The 15089-nt window shown below is 30.5% G+C and overlaps 5 protein-coding genes across 11 annotated transcripts; 3 read left to right on the top strand and 2 right to left on the bottom strand.

Annotated features, from left to right (window-relative positions):
- The first annotated feature begins 73 nt into the window (after positions 1 to 73).
- LOC128873388 (probable ATP-dependent RNA helicase DDX55 homolog) lies at positions 74 to 2970 on the top strand. Its single transcript, XM_054116952.1, has 7 exons — positions 74 to 344; positions 507 to 614; positions 693 to 965; positions 1050 to 1408; positions 1478 to 1675; positions 1752 to 2442; positions 2517 to 2970. Exons 1-7 carry the CDS (start codon positions 246 to 248, stop codon positions 2553 to 2555), a joined length of 1767 nt encoding a protein of 588 aa, XP_053972927.1. The 5' UTR covers positions 74 to 245; the 3' UTR covers positions 2556 to 2970.
- Positions 2971 to 2986: 16 nt separating this feature from the next.
- LOC128873386 (paxillin-like) lies at positions 2987 to 6155 on the top strand. Of its 2 annotated transcripts, none has more exons than XM_054116949.1 (5): positions 2987 to 3236; positions 3583 to 3784; positions 3860 to 4149; positions 4221 to 5720; positions 5794 to 6155. In XM_054116949.1, exons 1-5 carry the CDS (start codon positions 3171 to 3173, stop codon positions 6151 to 6153), a joined length of 2418 nt encoding a protein of 805 aa, XP_053972924.1. In that variant the 5' UTR covers positions 2987 to 3170; the 3' UTR covers positions 6154 to 6155. The 2 variants fall into 2 exon arrangements, with proteins under 2 accessions (XP_053972924.1, XP_053972925.1); XM_054116950.1 differs by having other exon boundaries at positions 3570 to 3784.
- A 265-nt stretch (positions 6156 to 6420) lies between these two features.
- On the bottom strand, positions 6421 to 9678 carry LOC128873390 (DNA ligase 1-like). 3 transcript variants are annotated; one of them, XR_008456404.1, is made up of 5 exons: positions 9354 to 9513; positions 7745 to 8926; positions 7408 to 7660; positions 7119 to 7326; positions 6421 to 6760 (listed from the first exon to the last, which is right to left on the bottom strand). XR_008456404.1 is itself a non-coding variant. In XM_054116955.1 (4 exons), the coding sequence occupies exons 2-4, from the start codon at positions 8921 to 8923 to the stop codon at positions 7199 to 7201; spliced, it is 1560 nt and encodes a 519-aa protein (XP_053972930.1). In that variant the 5' UTR covers positions 8924 to 8926; positions 9660 to 9678; the 3' UTR covers positions 6421 to 7198. The 3 variants fall into 3 exon arrangements, 2 of the variants coding, with proteins under 2 accessions (XP_053972930.1, XP_053972929.1); XM_054116955.1 differs by lacking the exon at positions 9354 to 9513 and adding an exon at positions 9660 to 9678 and having other exon boundaries at positions 6421 to 7326; XM_054116954.1 differs by having other exon boundaries at positions 6421 to 7326.
- Positions 9663 to 15006, bottom strand: LOC128873393 (protein arginine methyltransferase NDUFAF7, mitochondrial). Of its 4 annotated transcripts, none has more exons than XM_054116958.1 (6): positions 14232 to 14727; positions 14044 to 14151; positions 13697 to 13978; positions 13512 to 13625; positions 12943 to 13439; positions 9663 to 9755 (listed from the first exon to the last, which is right to left on the bottom strand). In XM_054116958.1, the coding sequence occupies exons 1-5, from the start codon at positions 14553 to 14555 to the stop codon at positions 12945 to 12947; spliced, it is 1323 nt and encodes a 440-aa protein (XP_053972933.1). In that variant the 5' UTR covers positions 14556 to 14727; the 3' UTR covers positions 9663 to 9755; positions 12943 to 12944. The 4 variants fall into 4 exon arrangements, with proteins under 4 accessions (XP_053972933.1, XP_053972934.1, XP_053972935.1 ...); XM_054116959.1 differs by lacking the exon at positions 9663 to 9755 and adding an exon at positions 14750 to 15006 and having other exon boundaries at positions 12804 to 13439; positions 14232 to 14438; XM_054116960.1 differs by lacking the exon at positions 9663 to 9755 and adding an exon at positions 14804 to 14821 and having other exon boundaries at positions 12804 to 13439; positions 14232 to 14438.
- LOC128873387 (CWF19-like protein 2) lies at positions 9878 to 12891 on the top strand. Its single transcript, XM_054116951.1, has 10 exons — positions 9878 to 10152; positions 10245 to 10652; positions 10714 to 11211; positions 11291 to 11411; positions 11484 to 11623; positions 11697 to 11762; positions 11829 to 12134; positions 12202 to 12357; positions 12424 to 12606; positions 12682 to 12891. Exons 1-10 carry the CDS (start codon positions 10042 to 10044, stop codon positions 12823 to 12825), a joined length of 2133 nt encoding a protein of 710 aa, XP_053972926.1. The 5' UTR covers positions 9878 to 10041; the 3' UTR covers positions 12826 to 12891.
- Positions 15007 to 15089: the final 83 nt, after the last annotated feature.

Below are 15089 nucleotides of genomic sequence, written 5' to 3'. Positions count from 1 at the left end.
CTAGTACATGTTTAGCTACATATACTGCTTTTACAAATTTAACATTGTTTATGTAAAACTAATTCGATATTTTCCCAATGAAAATCAAATATTCAGTAATTCAAAAATAAATAAGATTGACATATTTACTATATATGTAATATGATGTATTCTTGAACATAACCTAAAAAAATCAGTCGCTATGTTACAAACACGTGATTTTTAATATCTCAATTCAAATAACGTGTAAAAATTTTGAAATCACAATGAAGACACAAAATTGGAAAGAATTAGAAGTGCCTTTAAGCGAACCTGTATTAAAAACTATCGAGGAATTAAACTTCCTTAATATGACACCAGTACAGGTAAAATTTACAATAAAAATCATTAATTTATTTAGAGGTTTTATTTACGTTTTTTCAACTAAAGTTTCTCTCTGCACTCATATCAGTATTAAAACAACAATTAATTAATGATAGACAGTAATTAATAACCAATTAATATAGATATTTTTTATTTATGTATAGGCGGCTTGTATTCCACTATTATTGAAAGGTAAAGATGTTGCTGCAGAAGCAGTAACAGGTAGTGGAAAGACTCTTGCTTTCATAGTTCCTTTACTAGAAATTTTACAGGTATTTAAATAAAAAACATATCAAGAATTTATATAAAGAAAGAATAGGCACTAAATAAACTTTTTGCATATAAAACAGAAACGAAAAGAAAAATGGAAGCCTACAGAAATTGGAGCAATAATAATCAGTCCTACAAGAGAGCTAGCTGTACAAATAAATGAAGTTCTACAAAAGTTTTTAAACAATATCCCACATTTAAAACAAATATTACTTGTTGGAGGTGGAACAATTGCAGAAGATGCAGAAAAGCTTAAAGCAGCTGTGAACATCATTGTGGCAACACCTGGTAGATTAGAAGATATATTGTGCAACTGTAAGGGTATAAATTTAGCAGCACGTGTGAAATCATTGGTAATTCATTCTAAAATATCAAGCTCATAATAATTATGACACAGATGTGTTTCTTCAGTTAAGTTCTGATCATTAAACTTTTAGGAAATATTAATCTTAGATGAAGCTGACAGATTATTAGATTTAGGTTTTTCTGCAACATTGGACACAATATTAAATTATTTACCACGTCTTAGAAGAACAGGGTTATTCTCTGCAACACAGACAAAAGAATTGCAGCAGCTTATCAGAGCAGGATTAAGAAATCCAGCTTTGGTATCTGTTAAAGAGAAAGCAAATATTTCTACACCATCAAACTTGAAAAACCATTACACTATTGTGGATCCAGAATACAAATTATCTGTAATGATAGACTTTATTAGACGAGAAGGAACTAATTCGAAATATATGATCTTTTTATCTACCTGTGCATGTGTTGATTATTTCAGTCACGTTATACAAGCGTGAGTATTATTGCGAAGTATTTACGTTACGTTTATGTAAATGTGTCTTACAATGTACTTCATTTTTAGAATGCTGCCTTCAGTTCAAATCCTTGCAATACATGGCAAAATGAAGGGCAAGAGGTACAAAGTATTTAATGATTTTCGAAATATCAAAAGCGGTATTTTGATTTGCACGGATGTAATGGCTCGTGGTGTTGATATTTCGGAAGTAGATTGGGTATTACAGTACGATCCCCCTTGTTCAGCTAGTAGTTTTGTGCACAGGTGAAATATTAATATTATAATATGCAATCTCGTTTTTCGGGTTAAATATAATGTATAGACTAATTTATTCTTCTAGATGTGGCAGGACTGCTAGAATTGGCAATGAAGGAAATGCACTATTATTCCTTTTAGAAACAGAAGATGCATATATAAATTTTATTAAAAGAAATCAAAAAGTAGATTTACAAAATATGATCTTGGAACCATCTATGATTTCGTACGAAAAATGTATAAAATGTATGAGAAAATTACAAAAACAGGATCGACTTATTCTTGATAAAGCAAACAGAGCGTTCGTATCTTACGTGCAAGCGTACAATAAACACGAATGTAATTTAATACTAAGATTGAAAGATATCGATTTAGGAAAACTTGCAATGAGCTTTGGTCTCCTACGAATGCCTCGAATGCCCGAACTTAAAGGAAGAGATACGTCGTCTTTCGAACAAGAAGACATCGATACTAATTCAATTCCCTATTCAAATAAACAAAAGGAACAAAATCGTTTAGAAAAACTGAAGATCTTCCAAGATAGCGGAGTGTGGCCTACAAGACACAAACGCAAACACAAAGAAACCGAACCTTGGTCTGAAGCAAAAAAGAAGAAACTGGACAGACAAGAGAATCGTAAGCAACGAAAGGAGAAGAAAATGAAACAGAAAATGTCAACGAACCCGATAAAAAAACAAAAAAGAAAAATAAACGAACAAGATATCGAAGAACTAGCAAAGGATATAGCGTTAATTAAAAAATTGAAGAAGAAAAAGGTACATTTAACGAATAAAATTTTGGAAGTGAACAATCATTTCCATTCGTTTTTAATCCGCAATAATTGTTTTAGATTTCTCAAGAAGAATTTGACGAAGCTTTCGAGAAATAATCGAAATACGGCATATGAAATATATGCTATTACTTAATATGTTTTTGTACATTTGTATATACAAAATATTATCATCGAGTATAGTGATAAGGTAAACAATCGCATAAAGATATTATAATGTGAGATCCTATAGACATCACGACTTCCTTTGAACAATCCCATTCATCGTATTTTACGTCCTTATCTATTATACAGATAAGAATCTTATCCTCGTATCTATATCCTTATCTGGTATACAAATACGGAGTGAATAAAAATAAATCGTTACAATCGGACTATATATTTAATTTAATGGTGTAATTTATACTTCAAAGTTTTACGCGTTAAAAAACTCTTTATCATAATACTTTCTTCTTGAAAACCAAGCATCATTAGTATACGTACTGTATAATATGGATAGTATATGCATACGTGTGGGTCCTTTTGAAGAGTTTCATCTGTGAGTGGTCCCCACTTAAGTCGAGTGCGGTAGAAGGGGAAAGTATAAGGACAGATTCTGTGAGCCATAGCGGTGAGTCACGCGTTTGAGAAGTGTCAAGCAGCTAAACGAGTTTGTACTTTTGTACAAAAAAAAAACAATATAATAATATCAGAACCAAAAGAAACTATCTAGAAATGAACGACACTGAGACAAACGATCGCCCGAAATGGTTGTTAGAACTAGAAAATAGAAAGAGAAAGGTGAGCTTTGTAAGATTTAAAAATCTTATCAATAACAAATATATTTTGTTTACTTTGTTATTATTTATTCGAAGTATGAGAATATAAAGAAATTCTATGTATTTAATACCATAATATTTGTACTGAACATCTAACTTGTACAGCATGATGGAATCTATTGCAATACAAATTATCTTATCATACTTCAGTGAATCAGATCATTTGTACAATATATATTTATGCTATCATAAATGAAACAAATTGTATAAACACTTATAATATTTAAAATTATTACTATATTATATACATTAATATTATGAATACTATTTTGAAGAGATTAGGATTATTTTTTAGTTATTTTGTTTAGCCTCGATTGGCACATGAAGCTGGAGCAGGAGCACCTTGTGTTATTTGTAAAGCAACATGCCCAGGCTTAGACCTGCACTTTTGGAGAAAGACTTGTAAAAATTGTAAATGCAGTAAGGATGATCATGATGTTAACGATGAAGATTTTCCACAATTTGATTTATTATTTGGATCCTCCAGAAAATATAAGAAAAAGCCCACATGTAAATATCATCAGAATTAAAATAAAATGTATATATTACATTATCATAATAATTGTTTATTTTTAACTGTTTTAGTGTTACACATACACAATGAAAAAGAATATGCAGAAGAAGCATTTGAGTGGATACCACCAGACACAACAAAAGAACTTGCTATAGATTATATGAAAGCCTTTCCCATTGAAAAATTGCCCATTAAAGGATCGACTGGTGCAGCTCTGAGAAGACAGTTATTACAAAAGCAGTTGCCACTTCATGATATAGATCACAAAGTTTGTGATAAATTGAGCGAGCAGGAAAAGAAAGAGTTTGAGAAATATTTAGATAGCATAAAAAAATATGTAGGTCAAGGAACAGTGACAAAGGTAAATTATTATAATAAAAATTCGATTCCATCATTGAATTAACTTACGAGTAATATTTTTTACATATACAGATACTTGGTGCTCGCCCATTTGAACGATCATTAATGACACCCGCTAATGCAACAGACATGCAACGCTTCAGTCCACAACATAAAGCTACTGTACAATCGAGTATGGTTCAATTACGTACACCAAGTAGTTTTACTCTAAAAAATTCATATAAAAAAGACTTTCACGAGATGTTCAACAAACACGATACATCTGCTAATTTAGAAGCATTAACTGATATTAATAATACTGACAAAATAGCAGTTCTCGAAAAGTATAACATAAACAGTAACAATAGTGCGATTGCAAAATCGGAACCAGTTAAGACTGGGCTTTATAATAAGGGTATTAATTCGATTAATTATTCAAGAGCCGATGACAATCGTCAAGATTTTATAAACAAAGACATTCCAAGTACTGAGCATTTAAAGTTTTCGAATTCCTTATCAATTGCAAATGTTGATTCGGAAGTTACACTGTTTCCAAATCCTTCGGAATATTGCAAAGAAGCATATAGAGATGCATTGAAAAATCCATCCTCTCCTCTTCTACACTCAAAACCAGTTAACAATGATACCTCTATCGCGGAAAGTATATTAGCAGATGCATTTCTTCCTCCTAGCACAGTACACGCAAATGACATAATTGGTAGTACATTGGATTCGAAGGGTCTAATGTTCATACGAGAAAAACTTACAAATAAATATAGCAACCAAGAAAATCAGTTATCACATAATGTTCCCAGTTTTGCCAAAAATTTAGATTCTGATGATTTATTGTTAAAAAATAATAACAGTGGATTGCAAAATGTAAGCATTGATAAAGGAACTGACAAAACAACTATTACTGCTACTATGAAGAATCCTTCTGGAATATCGACTCTATCAGAAGATAGAATTAAAAAAATAGAAAGGAATACTGTCGAACCTAAGTTAATAAAGGCAGAGAAAGAAGTAATAAAGCCTAATTCACAAGTAGTTCAATCAATTCCTCTTGATTCCACGTTAATTGTTACTACAAATGAGAAAGACAAAGTACAACAGAATACATCGTTAACCCCTTCAAAATTAAACGGAAGATCATGTTTATTACCACAAACGAGTCTAGAAGTTTCTAATGCTGGTAATCATCAAGAAAAACTAAGTAATCTTACGGCACCTTCCACTATTATTTATTCTGAAAAATTGCAAAATCAAATATTCCCTTACGAAATTGTTGGTGGAGCGAGCCATGTACAAAATTTACCGCATATAGAACAATTAAACGGTGGCATGGAAGAACTAACAATGGATGCTATTAAACCACAAAAGTGCCATAAATGCGAAGAAGTAATACGCGTTGGTGATGTTGCCGTAATTACAGAAAAAGCTAAACATGCAATGTGGCATCCTGGTTGCTTTGTTTGCAGTATATGCAACGAATTATTAGCAGATTTAGTATACTTTTATTATAAAAACAAATTATATTGTGGCCGAGATTTATCAACATTCCTAGGAATTCCTAGATGTTTTGCCTGTGACGAGGTAATCATTTCTTGTGTAACAATGTTAAACATTTCATGTTTTATATACAATTTTTATTCGTTTTTTTTTTCAGCTTATTTTTGTTAGAGAGTATACTGTCGCAGAAGGGCATAACTATCACATAAAACACTTTTGTTGTTGGGATTGCGACATTCCTCTAGCTGGAAAAAAATATATTACAGAGAATGATCGCCCCTTATGTCTTCCGTGTTATCAAAAATCGTATGCAAAAACGTGTAACGCGTGCGAAAAAGTAATCGCTGCCGATCAACAAGGTGTTCCAGTAAAAGATTTACATTTTCACGCAACAGAATCTTGTTTTTGTTGTTTTATTTGTAAGAGAAATTTATTAAACGGCAGAATAGCAGTTAAGGAGAAAAAGATATTCTGCAGTAAAGAATGCATTTCAAAATTCCAACATATGCAAATTTAATATTAGGTTATGATGTAATTGTATCGTCATATCTTTATATTTATTCCATTTTTTTTTTCACTTCCATATTTTGTTATGAAACAGTGTATTATGTAGGTTCACAGTAGTGGGAAATTCATGTCGATAAAAAAACAAAGACTTTACACAATTTTGTGTAAAGAAATATATTTTCTACCTAATGTTTAAGCATCTCCTTAACAAATATCAATATTAATCTTCACGTTTAGAACATTGTCATCATTTATAAATATATTGATTAAAAAATAATAAGGTGTACAAATTTTATTTCATTAAATATAATCATATTAGAATGTTCTATTACTAAATATTTATAGTATTTATGTAAAAACTTGCTACAATATATGTAATTTAAATTGCTCTCAGAAAACGTAATACAGTCATATCATATAAAATACTTTCAAAATTTATAGAAGTTAATTATAGTCATCTTCCTCCATTGGTTCAGCAAATTATATGTAATAATTATTTTTAACCTTACTTTAGAATTAGAAATAAATGGTCCAACATTCCGATCACACAAAATTAAAACAATTTTGATAATAGAAAATATCATATTTCAAAACATAAACAATTCGCAATTAACGACCTGTAAATAATATACTTATTACAAACAAATTTTGCATAAGCCAAAAACAACACAGATCAAAAAACCGTTACATTGATTATACTTCGAACTAATACGTAAATATATTAAAAATACATAAACTGATTTTTACCATGGAACACTTTCATTACACGGTAAGTTATTCGTAAGTTGAAAAATAAATTTAAGTAAATTTGACTTATGTTATACATATTTCAAAATATAGCTACACGAGATATCTTTTAATATAATACCTTATTTCCACCTTTAACTTAGCTAGTTCCAGTTTTTTTTATGCATGAAAATGTTGAACATATATAACATGTAATTTTTTACATAAAATGATGAAATATATACTTACCACATTCAGATAAGTAAACAATTAATGTAACTGTAATATATAAACATTATTCGAACATTTCTTCCAAAGTTTATCACGTTTCATTCTGAATCACTATCAACAACCCTTAAAACTCTTTTATATGTATTACGTGCTTCACGTTGTTTCACAGGAGTTCTTGCTGATTCCTTGTTTGAATCCTTATTTCTCTGGGCACGTGTGACGCGTCCTAAAAGTAATACACATTGCAAGTGTTAATTATTATTAACATACTTCTGCAATTTTTGATGAAGTGTATGTAATTACAAACCTTCTGATATAATATTGCTTGTATTTAATTCAGCAACATCCTTTAGCTTTTCATTTCTGTGTTTAGCTTTCTTACACTTTTCTAGAGTTGGTCTTCCACTAACTCCATTTTTCTCTAATAAGTTTTGGAGGCATGTTATTTTTGCTTTATTTGATTTACACCCAACCCATATATCATTATAAGATTTTACATGTATTCCAGCAGCTCTAATGTATTTTTTTAGAGTTTGTATTTTCTTATTATTATCATGTTTCTACAATAATATAAGCAAATTAGTTCATAATTGTATGTTTATAAGAGATACAATTATTGGTATTGAAATGTCCTGAAAACTTACCATGCTATTTCTTCCTTTTGTATCTTTAGAAGCATTTTCACTGCCGCTTTCACTTTCATTTTGACTTTTCGATGACTCTGCATCGGATAGACTTTCTTCTGCTTTCTTATCATCCACTGTATCGGAATTTTCATCTTCCTTCTTCTTTTTCTCCTCCTTCTCTTCTTCTTCTTCCTCATCCTCCTCCTCCTCCTTTGCAACCATTTTTTCAGCTATTTTTCTTCCTCTACCACGTCCCCTCTTTGACTCTGAAGGTGATTTTGTAACTTTTTTATTCATTAGTGTTTTCTTAAGTTTCCTTTTAGTTCTTGGGCTGTAATCTTCATCTGAGACATTGTCATTTTCTTCTGAATCTGTACCTTTTGCTTTACTAAAAGATGTTCTGCCCCTTTTTTTCCCCTTTTTAACACTTTCTTTGGACTTGACTTCAGATGCATCCTGTGAATCTGATTTCTCAACTTCAGAAGAACTAACATCAAGTTCAGAATCATTAGGTTTAGCTTTAACAATTATAGTTTTTGTCTTAGGTTTTTTGTCTTTCTCATCTTCACTTTCAGAAGTACTTGAAGATTCTTTGTCACTAGCACATTCTACAGAAAGTTCCAAGCCTTCTACTACTTCAGCATCTGTGACTTGTGATTTACCATGTTTCTTTTTCCCTTTAACATCATCTTCCCCTTCTTTCGTTTCTTCCTTCTTTACTGCATCTTTTGTATCAACATTTGTTTCAGATTTTGTGGACATATTATCCTTTTGATCATCCATTGAAATCTCAATCTCAGCCACTGTTTTATTTTCTGTATCAGTATTAGATGCTTCTTCATTTTTATTTTCAAAGTTTAGATCATATGAATCTTTCGTATCGCTACCTACACTTTCTTCTACTCCAGATATACATTTTGTATCTTCTTTATTATCAGAAGCATTTATAGTTGCACAATCCTTTTTGTCTTCAAGAGTACCATTAACTTCTGGTGTATGTTCTGTTTCATGTTCTTCAGATGTGGTTTTATCAATAGAACAAAATTTTTTAGAAGATGAACGTGATGCTTCATCCTCTGATGATTCTTCCCGCATTCTTTTTTGTACATGTTCATTGGAATCTCTGGATTCATTAGAAACTTCCAAAGTAGGAATTTCATCCTGTGTTTCTTTATCACTTTGGTCAGATTCAGGCATTTTCTATGACAACAAAATATAAACATCACAATATTGGAAAACTAATTAACGACACTTGCTTTACGAAAAATAATTCCTAACATATTTTACAATAAATGTTGATAAAAAATAATTCAAATAATTACGTGGAACTGTATACTGAACTTAAATTCTGTTTATTAATCATTATAATAAAAAACGTTCTTAAAAATTAAGTATATTAGTGGAAACAATCATTTCTTGAAATGATCATTAAGATTATTGCTTACTGCTATTACAAACATAGCCCTGTTTTAGAGATTTATGAACGATAAATCAACGTATCAACAAATTGTATAGTATTAGTAAACATTTATTCTAAAACTGTCAAACGTGTAACATTACGGGATACAATGTATCGAAATTGCAAAGAAAAAATTATCGAAACAATGGAAAATAACAATTAACTTACAAAGTCACAAATGGCAAGCAATATTCGGTTAATTATCTCACGAACGATGATCGCAACGTTTGCGCGGCAAAATCTACGACGCGGTAACTACGTAGTCGCTATTGGTTGGTCAAATCATCTATAGTACAGTTTTAACGTAAATTATGAAGAAGCTATACTGCATTTGATTCAAAGAAGGACCACTGTAAACAAGATCACGTGACTACAAATACAAACGAAAGGGGACTATGCTTCAAATAGTAGGATTTTTATAAATAACTATTTATTTATAATAGTAGACTTTATTTTAGAAGCTTCAACACTTACAACAATATTCCAATGTAGATTTTGTCATCGTTTGTCAGAACAATACAGAACACACTTTGATATGCTTTGGTAACAAAACCACGTGACTTGCCAGAGCTGTAAATAAATACAAAGCAGTTACTTTGCTAAGCGGCCTTCCTTAAATAATCTTTCCTGTATTTAATAAGAAAAATACTTAATTAATGAAACCAATACTTTGGATATTTTATTAAATTAGATTAGAAAGTTCAATTAGCGTCATCTGACATTCCAATCAACAACTGAATATACAGGAGCGTATTCTGAAGGTAAAACAGGAACCTGCAGGAACCTGTTATCAGGTTTATGGTGCGTAACTGTGTAATATTTATTAGCAGAGTTTTTCAAGTGATAAACAGTGACAATGAAACACAAGAAAGAGAAAAGCAAATCTAAACATGAAAAACATAAGTCAGGGAAGAAAAATAAAAAGCATAGGAAGCAAAAGAAGTACAATGAATCGAGTTCAAGTAGTGTAAATATTTAATTTGCTCTTATATTTGTTTAACCTTTTAAAATATTATTATATTTATTCTACTATTAATTACAAAATTAACACAATTTTAGACAGGTAGCGAGGATGAACAAGAATGGGTGGAAAAGTCAGTATCACAATCTGTATCTACAGAGAAAAATATACCTATTCCAACAACACAAAAAGAACCTTGCGAAAGAGAAGATTGGATGAATATAAAAAGTGTATTTCCATGTGTATTTAATAAGGATAAATCATCATCCTCTACCATAAATAAAAATGCTGGTAAACCTGATTTGGATAAATTGGGTCAAAGTGACAGAGAATTAAATCCTTATTGGAGACATGGTGGCAATGGCCTACCTAGTAGTAGTTCAATAAAAACAAATATAAAACAAACAGCATCTGTAGATTGGTTAAGGAAAAGTCTTAAACGAGCACAAGAACAAGCAGAACACGAGGGTAGAAGTCTTGAAGAGATTGCAGCTGAAAGATGGGGTGTAAGTATGTTTTATTATTTTTAAAATATAAAAATAATGTTAATATCAAATTTTTCTTTAGTCCTTGGAAGTTATACAATCAATGATATCTGAAGCAGAAAGAGGGTCAGAAAAACAGATATCAGAAAATATTGCATATAATAATAAAAGATTTAAGTCTCAAAGCCATTTGAGACAAAATAAAAGATACAGAGATTTTAGATCTACATCTAAAAGTCAAGACAGAAATGAGCATAGAAATGAATACAGATCACATGATGATTTGAAGTATGAAAAATGGCCAAAGCAGAAATATAAAAAACCCATTGATGATGATTGTGTTGTTAGCACCTCACATAAGACACATAGTTCTGCTGTAAAGAAATGGCAAAGACCGAAAATGTCAGATAAAATTGAAAAAAATGAATTAGATTCAAATGCATCTGAAATAAAAGCAATTGATACTCAAAACAATAGCAATATAAATTATTCAGAATCCGAGGAAACTAAATCTCTAACAAAAGCAGAAATGAATAAGTTAGGAGCAAAGATTGTTAAAGCTGAAATAATGGGTAATACTGTACGTGTGTATTGGATATTTATATCACAGGTGTAAAAATAGTAGTAAATCATAAAATTCATGCATTTCCTTTTTATAGAAACTTGCTGATGAATTAAAAATTCAATTGAAAAAAGCAACAGAACTTGCTACAAAAACTATGCAGTCAGATGAAACAGAAAAAGTTCAAAATGTAATTCTTACACAAACTGATGTTAAGGGTATGCATTAAATATGTAAAAATCATTGCACATAAAGTAAATGATTCGTTAACAATTGATTCTACATAAAAGGTAACACAAGGCCGTTGGAGTCCAGAAGTCAGTCTACAGAATCTACAAAAAGAACAAAACACAAACCTCAACAAACACATGAATCCGGAAAAAGAGTGCGGCATTATTTCGATGACGATAAATATTCTTTGCAACAATTAGTAAGTATTCTACTGAAATAAATAATCGTAATTAATAATACTGGATGCAAATGTTATAATCAATTTTGTTTAGTTCCAACGTGAAAAAGGAAGATCTGTAAATGAAGATGATGCAGCATTTGTTAAACTTGCTTCTAAGGTGTGTAACGAAATATTTATTTTAAAACGATAATGCTAACCAATAAATGTATAAACTACTTTACAGAATATGGATATGGATGACATATTTGAAGAAAAAATTACACATGTTAAATCAGATGCAAAACAAGATGAGAGAGATCGTTCGCTTGCTATCAAGGAACACAAACGGCTATCAAAAAGTCTGGATAATTGTCGTTGGTGTATTGATTCAAAATACATGTTGAAACATATGATCGTTGCAATGGATTCCGAAATTTGTCTGAGTCTTCCTAATTATATTTCTTTGACTGAAGGACATTGTATAATAACACCTATACAGCATGTTGCTTCTCAATTACAATTAGACGAAAATGTTTGGGAAAAGCTGAAGGTACACGACACGTTTAATATTTTTTATAAGCATACACTTTTTTTCTTTACAATTGTCTTATTTGCAGGTATTGAAACGAGCTTTATACAAGATGTTTGTAGACCTAAACCAATATCCAGTCTTTTATGAAATTTATAAAACTCGTCACAAGTTTTCACATATGCAATTAGAATGTGTTCCTTTACCAAAAGAAATTGGTGAATCAGCGCCAATGTATTTCAAGGTAAATATATTAGTAGTAAATAATTTATAATAATATTAATCTTTGTATTGAATGTTCTTGGTATAGAAAGCTTTATTGGAGTGTGAAACGGAATGGTCGATGAATAAAAAAATTATCGATCTTGAACACAAAGACGTTCGTCGATCCGTTCCCAATGGTTTATCTTATTTCATGGTGGAATTTGAAACAGATAAAGGTTATGCACATGTTATTGAAGATGAACAGATGTTCCCAAACAATTTTGCAGAGGTAACTTTTTCTAGAAAAAATTATTAAAACATAACCTTACTTTTTAATAAAGCAATTTTACTTGATTTATCGCAGGAAGTTATTGGTGGAATGTTAGACTTAGATCACGATGTATGGCGAAAGCCAAAAAAAGAAACTTTTGACCAGCAACGACAGAAAGTACTCAAATTTTTAGAAATATGGAAAAATTATGACTGTGGGATTACGAATTGTGCTTAATATAATTTTAATAAATGAATTTGTACATACAAATACAACTTTTAAAGTTATCGTGTTACTTTTCAATGAAGATGTTAAGATAGATATAATTTCATTTACATTACTTTTATTTTTTACTTTTATTTACTACTGAATCCCGTGACTGGTAGTCTCTGAAGATGATTTTTCAAGATAGATGGAAATAATGATAAAAATTTAAAACGTGTTCCCATTTTATCTTCATCCATAATCATTCGATATTCAGATTCCAAACGTTCTCTTTGTTCTTTTGAAGCATTCTTTAAAAGCAGTTTTAATCTAACATCAATTCCAAGACTTTTCAAAAAATTTGATTGTGTCACGGGTCCAAATGTTATTACATAATTGTTTTTTATTGCGATTTTCATCAAAGCTGCAAAGTCGACATCTGCCGTCAAATCTGCAGTTCCTGGACGTGACAATGGATCATGCATTTTATGTTGAGAAAATGCACGGAAAGTATCAGTTTTATCGCCATTGTGACCATAGTCGCTAATTAAAGCACATCCACCGCATTCTGATAAATATTGAGCTATATAATCCACAACCAATAAACTTTGTGGACTGATTTCTACATGATCCCTTTTCTCATCATCCTACAAAATGTTTATTTACTTAATTTTGTTTATTACTTTAATTTAAAAGCAGGAATGCATATCTATTCTTACAGATATATAAAGAGTAGCAGGGCTTGGTTTATTAGATAGCACATAACGAAATTTTTCTTCACTGCTTCCTTCAATTATATCCACCAGAACTTCATTCCATCCTCTGTCAGTTTTCTAAGGTTCAAATTGCTTGCATAATATATATATTAATAATCTTCCATTAAATATAACTGTAATTCATATACCTGAAATTTATGTATTGGTAATGCATCAAAGAATTCATTTGCTAGGAATATACTAAATTTTCTAGGTACATCCATAATAGAATGATACCAATATATATTCACACCATCTTCTGTAACACCTTCTCTATAATAAGTAATAGAATTCTGTTCAGATTCGTTTGTTTTAGTGTCATGTTCCTTAATAGTTTTACATAAATTTTTTGCTTGAATTAAGGAAAGAGCAGGGCTGATCTCCACCAAATGAACAGATATGTCATTTAGAATGTGTAACTGCTTAAACACCTACATGATAAATTGATACTTATACAATGAGTTATTAATTTTTTTTTCTAACATTAGAAACATACCCGCAGTATATCTTTAATTAATGTTCCTCTACCTGGACCCAATTCTATAATTTGAAAAGGACCTTTCGAAATTTTCGTCTTTTCGTATAATATCCATACTGCTATCATCTAAAAAATATACAGTCAAGATATAGATAGACCTCAACTATATATATTCACTTACAAATCTTAAAACAATAATAACATACTTCGCCAAATAATTGAGTGATCTCTGGAGATGTTGTAAAATCACCTCTCTCTCCAAAAACATCTTTATTAATGTAGTAGCCTGCACTTGGATGAGTTAAAATTTCTTTCATATAATCAGCAACAGTAATAGGACCACATGCTAGAATTCTTGAGTATAAATGCTGATAAAGGTTTCGAGATTTTCCTTCGTTCGCACGTAAAGAATCCTGAGACGAATAAAACAAACTGTTTATTTTTCGACAATTTAATATCATTTTTACATCGAGAAATTTATAATTTCTCATATATTTCTTGCATATTTGAAACGTTTGGGTCATGTTCATTCTTTGATGTTTATGATACTCAAAAACTCGATTGAAATATATAGGTTACAGTTAGTTGGGTTGAAAAGCTATAGCTTATAATAAGCGTTCGCTCTCTAGTAGTAGCTAATTATTGAAATATACTAATATATTTATTTATTAATTTATTTATGTAAGTGTGAAGATATAAAATATATTAATATTGGTCTTGGTACCAGTGGCGCCATCGGTGGCAAAACGTCCAAGTTCGTAGTGAAAATAGTTCCTACCATTTCCGTAAGATGGGGCCAGCGACACCTTATAATAAGTTATTCCTTATTTTTCATAAGTACATAATTAATACAATTCCTTGCTTTATAACACTACAATATACTAATTTAATATATTATTTAAACACTATTATTGTTATTAATGCATCAATAATCTATCTTTAGTTAGTGTCTTCATCTTATGGAATCAGTGGGAACTATTCTCTCTACAAACTTGGGCGTTTCTCCATCGATGGCGTCACTACTACAAAAACCCGCTCATTGAGCAGCTTAATAAGCGGTAACC

The sequence above is a fragment of the Hylaeus volcanicus genome, chromosome 3 (assembly GCF_026283585.1).
Source record: "Hylaeus volcanicus isolate JK05 chromosome 3, UHH_iyHylVolc1.0_haploid, whole genome shotgun sequence".
NCBI classification, from domain to species: domain Eukaryota; kingdom Metazoa; phylum Arthropoda; class Insecta; order Hymenoptera; family Colletidae; genus Hylaeus; species Hylaeus volcanicus.
The sequence above is the reverse complement of the archived record's forward strand: the minus strand, read 5'-3'. Positions and strand labels throughout refer to the sequence as shown.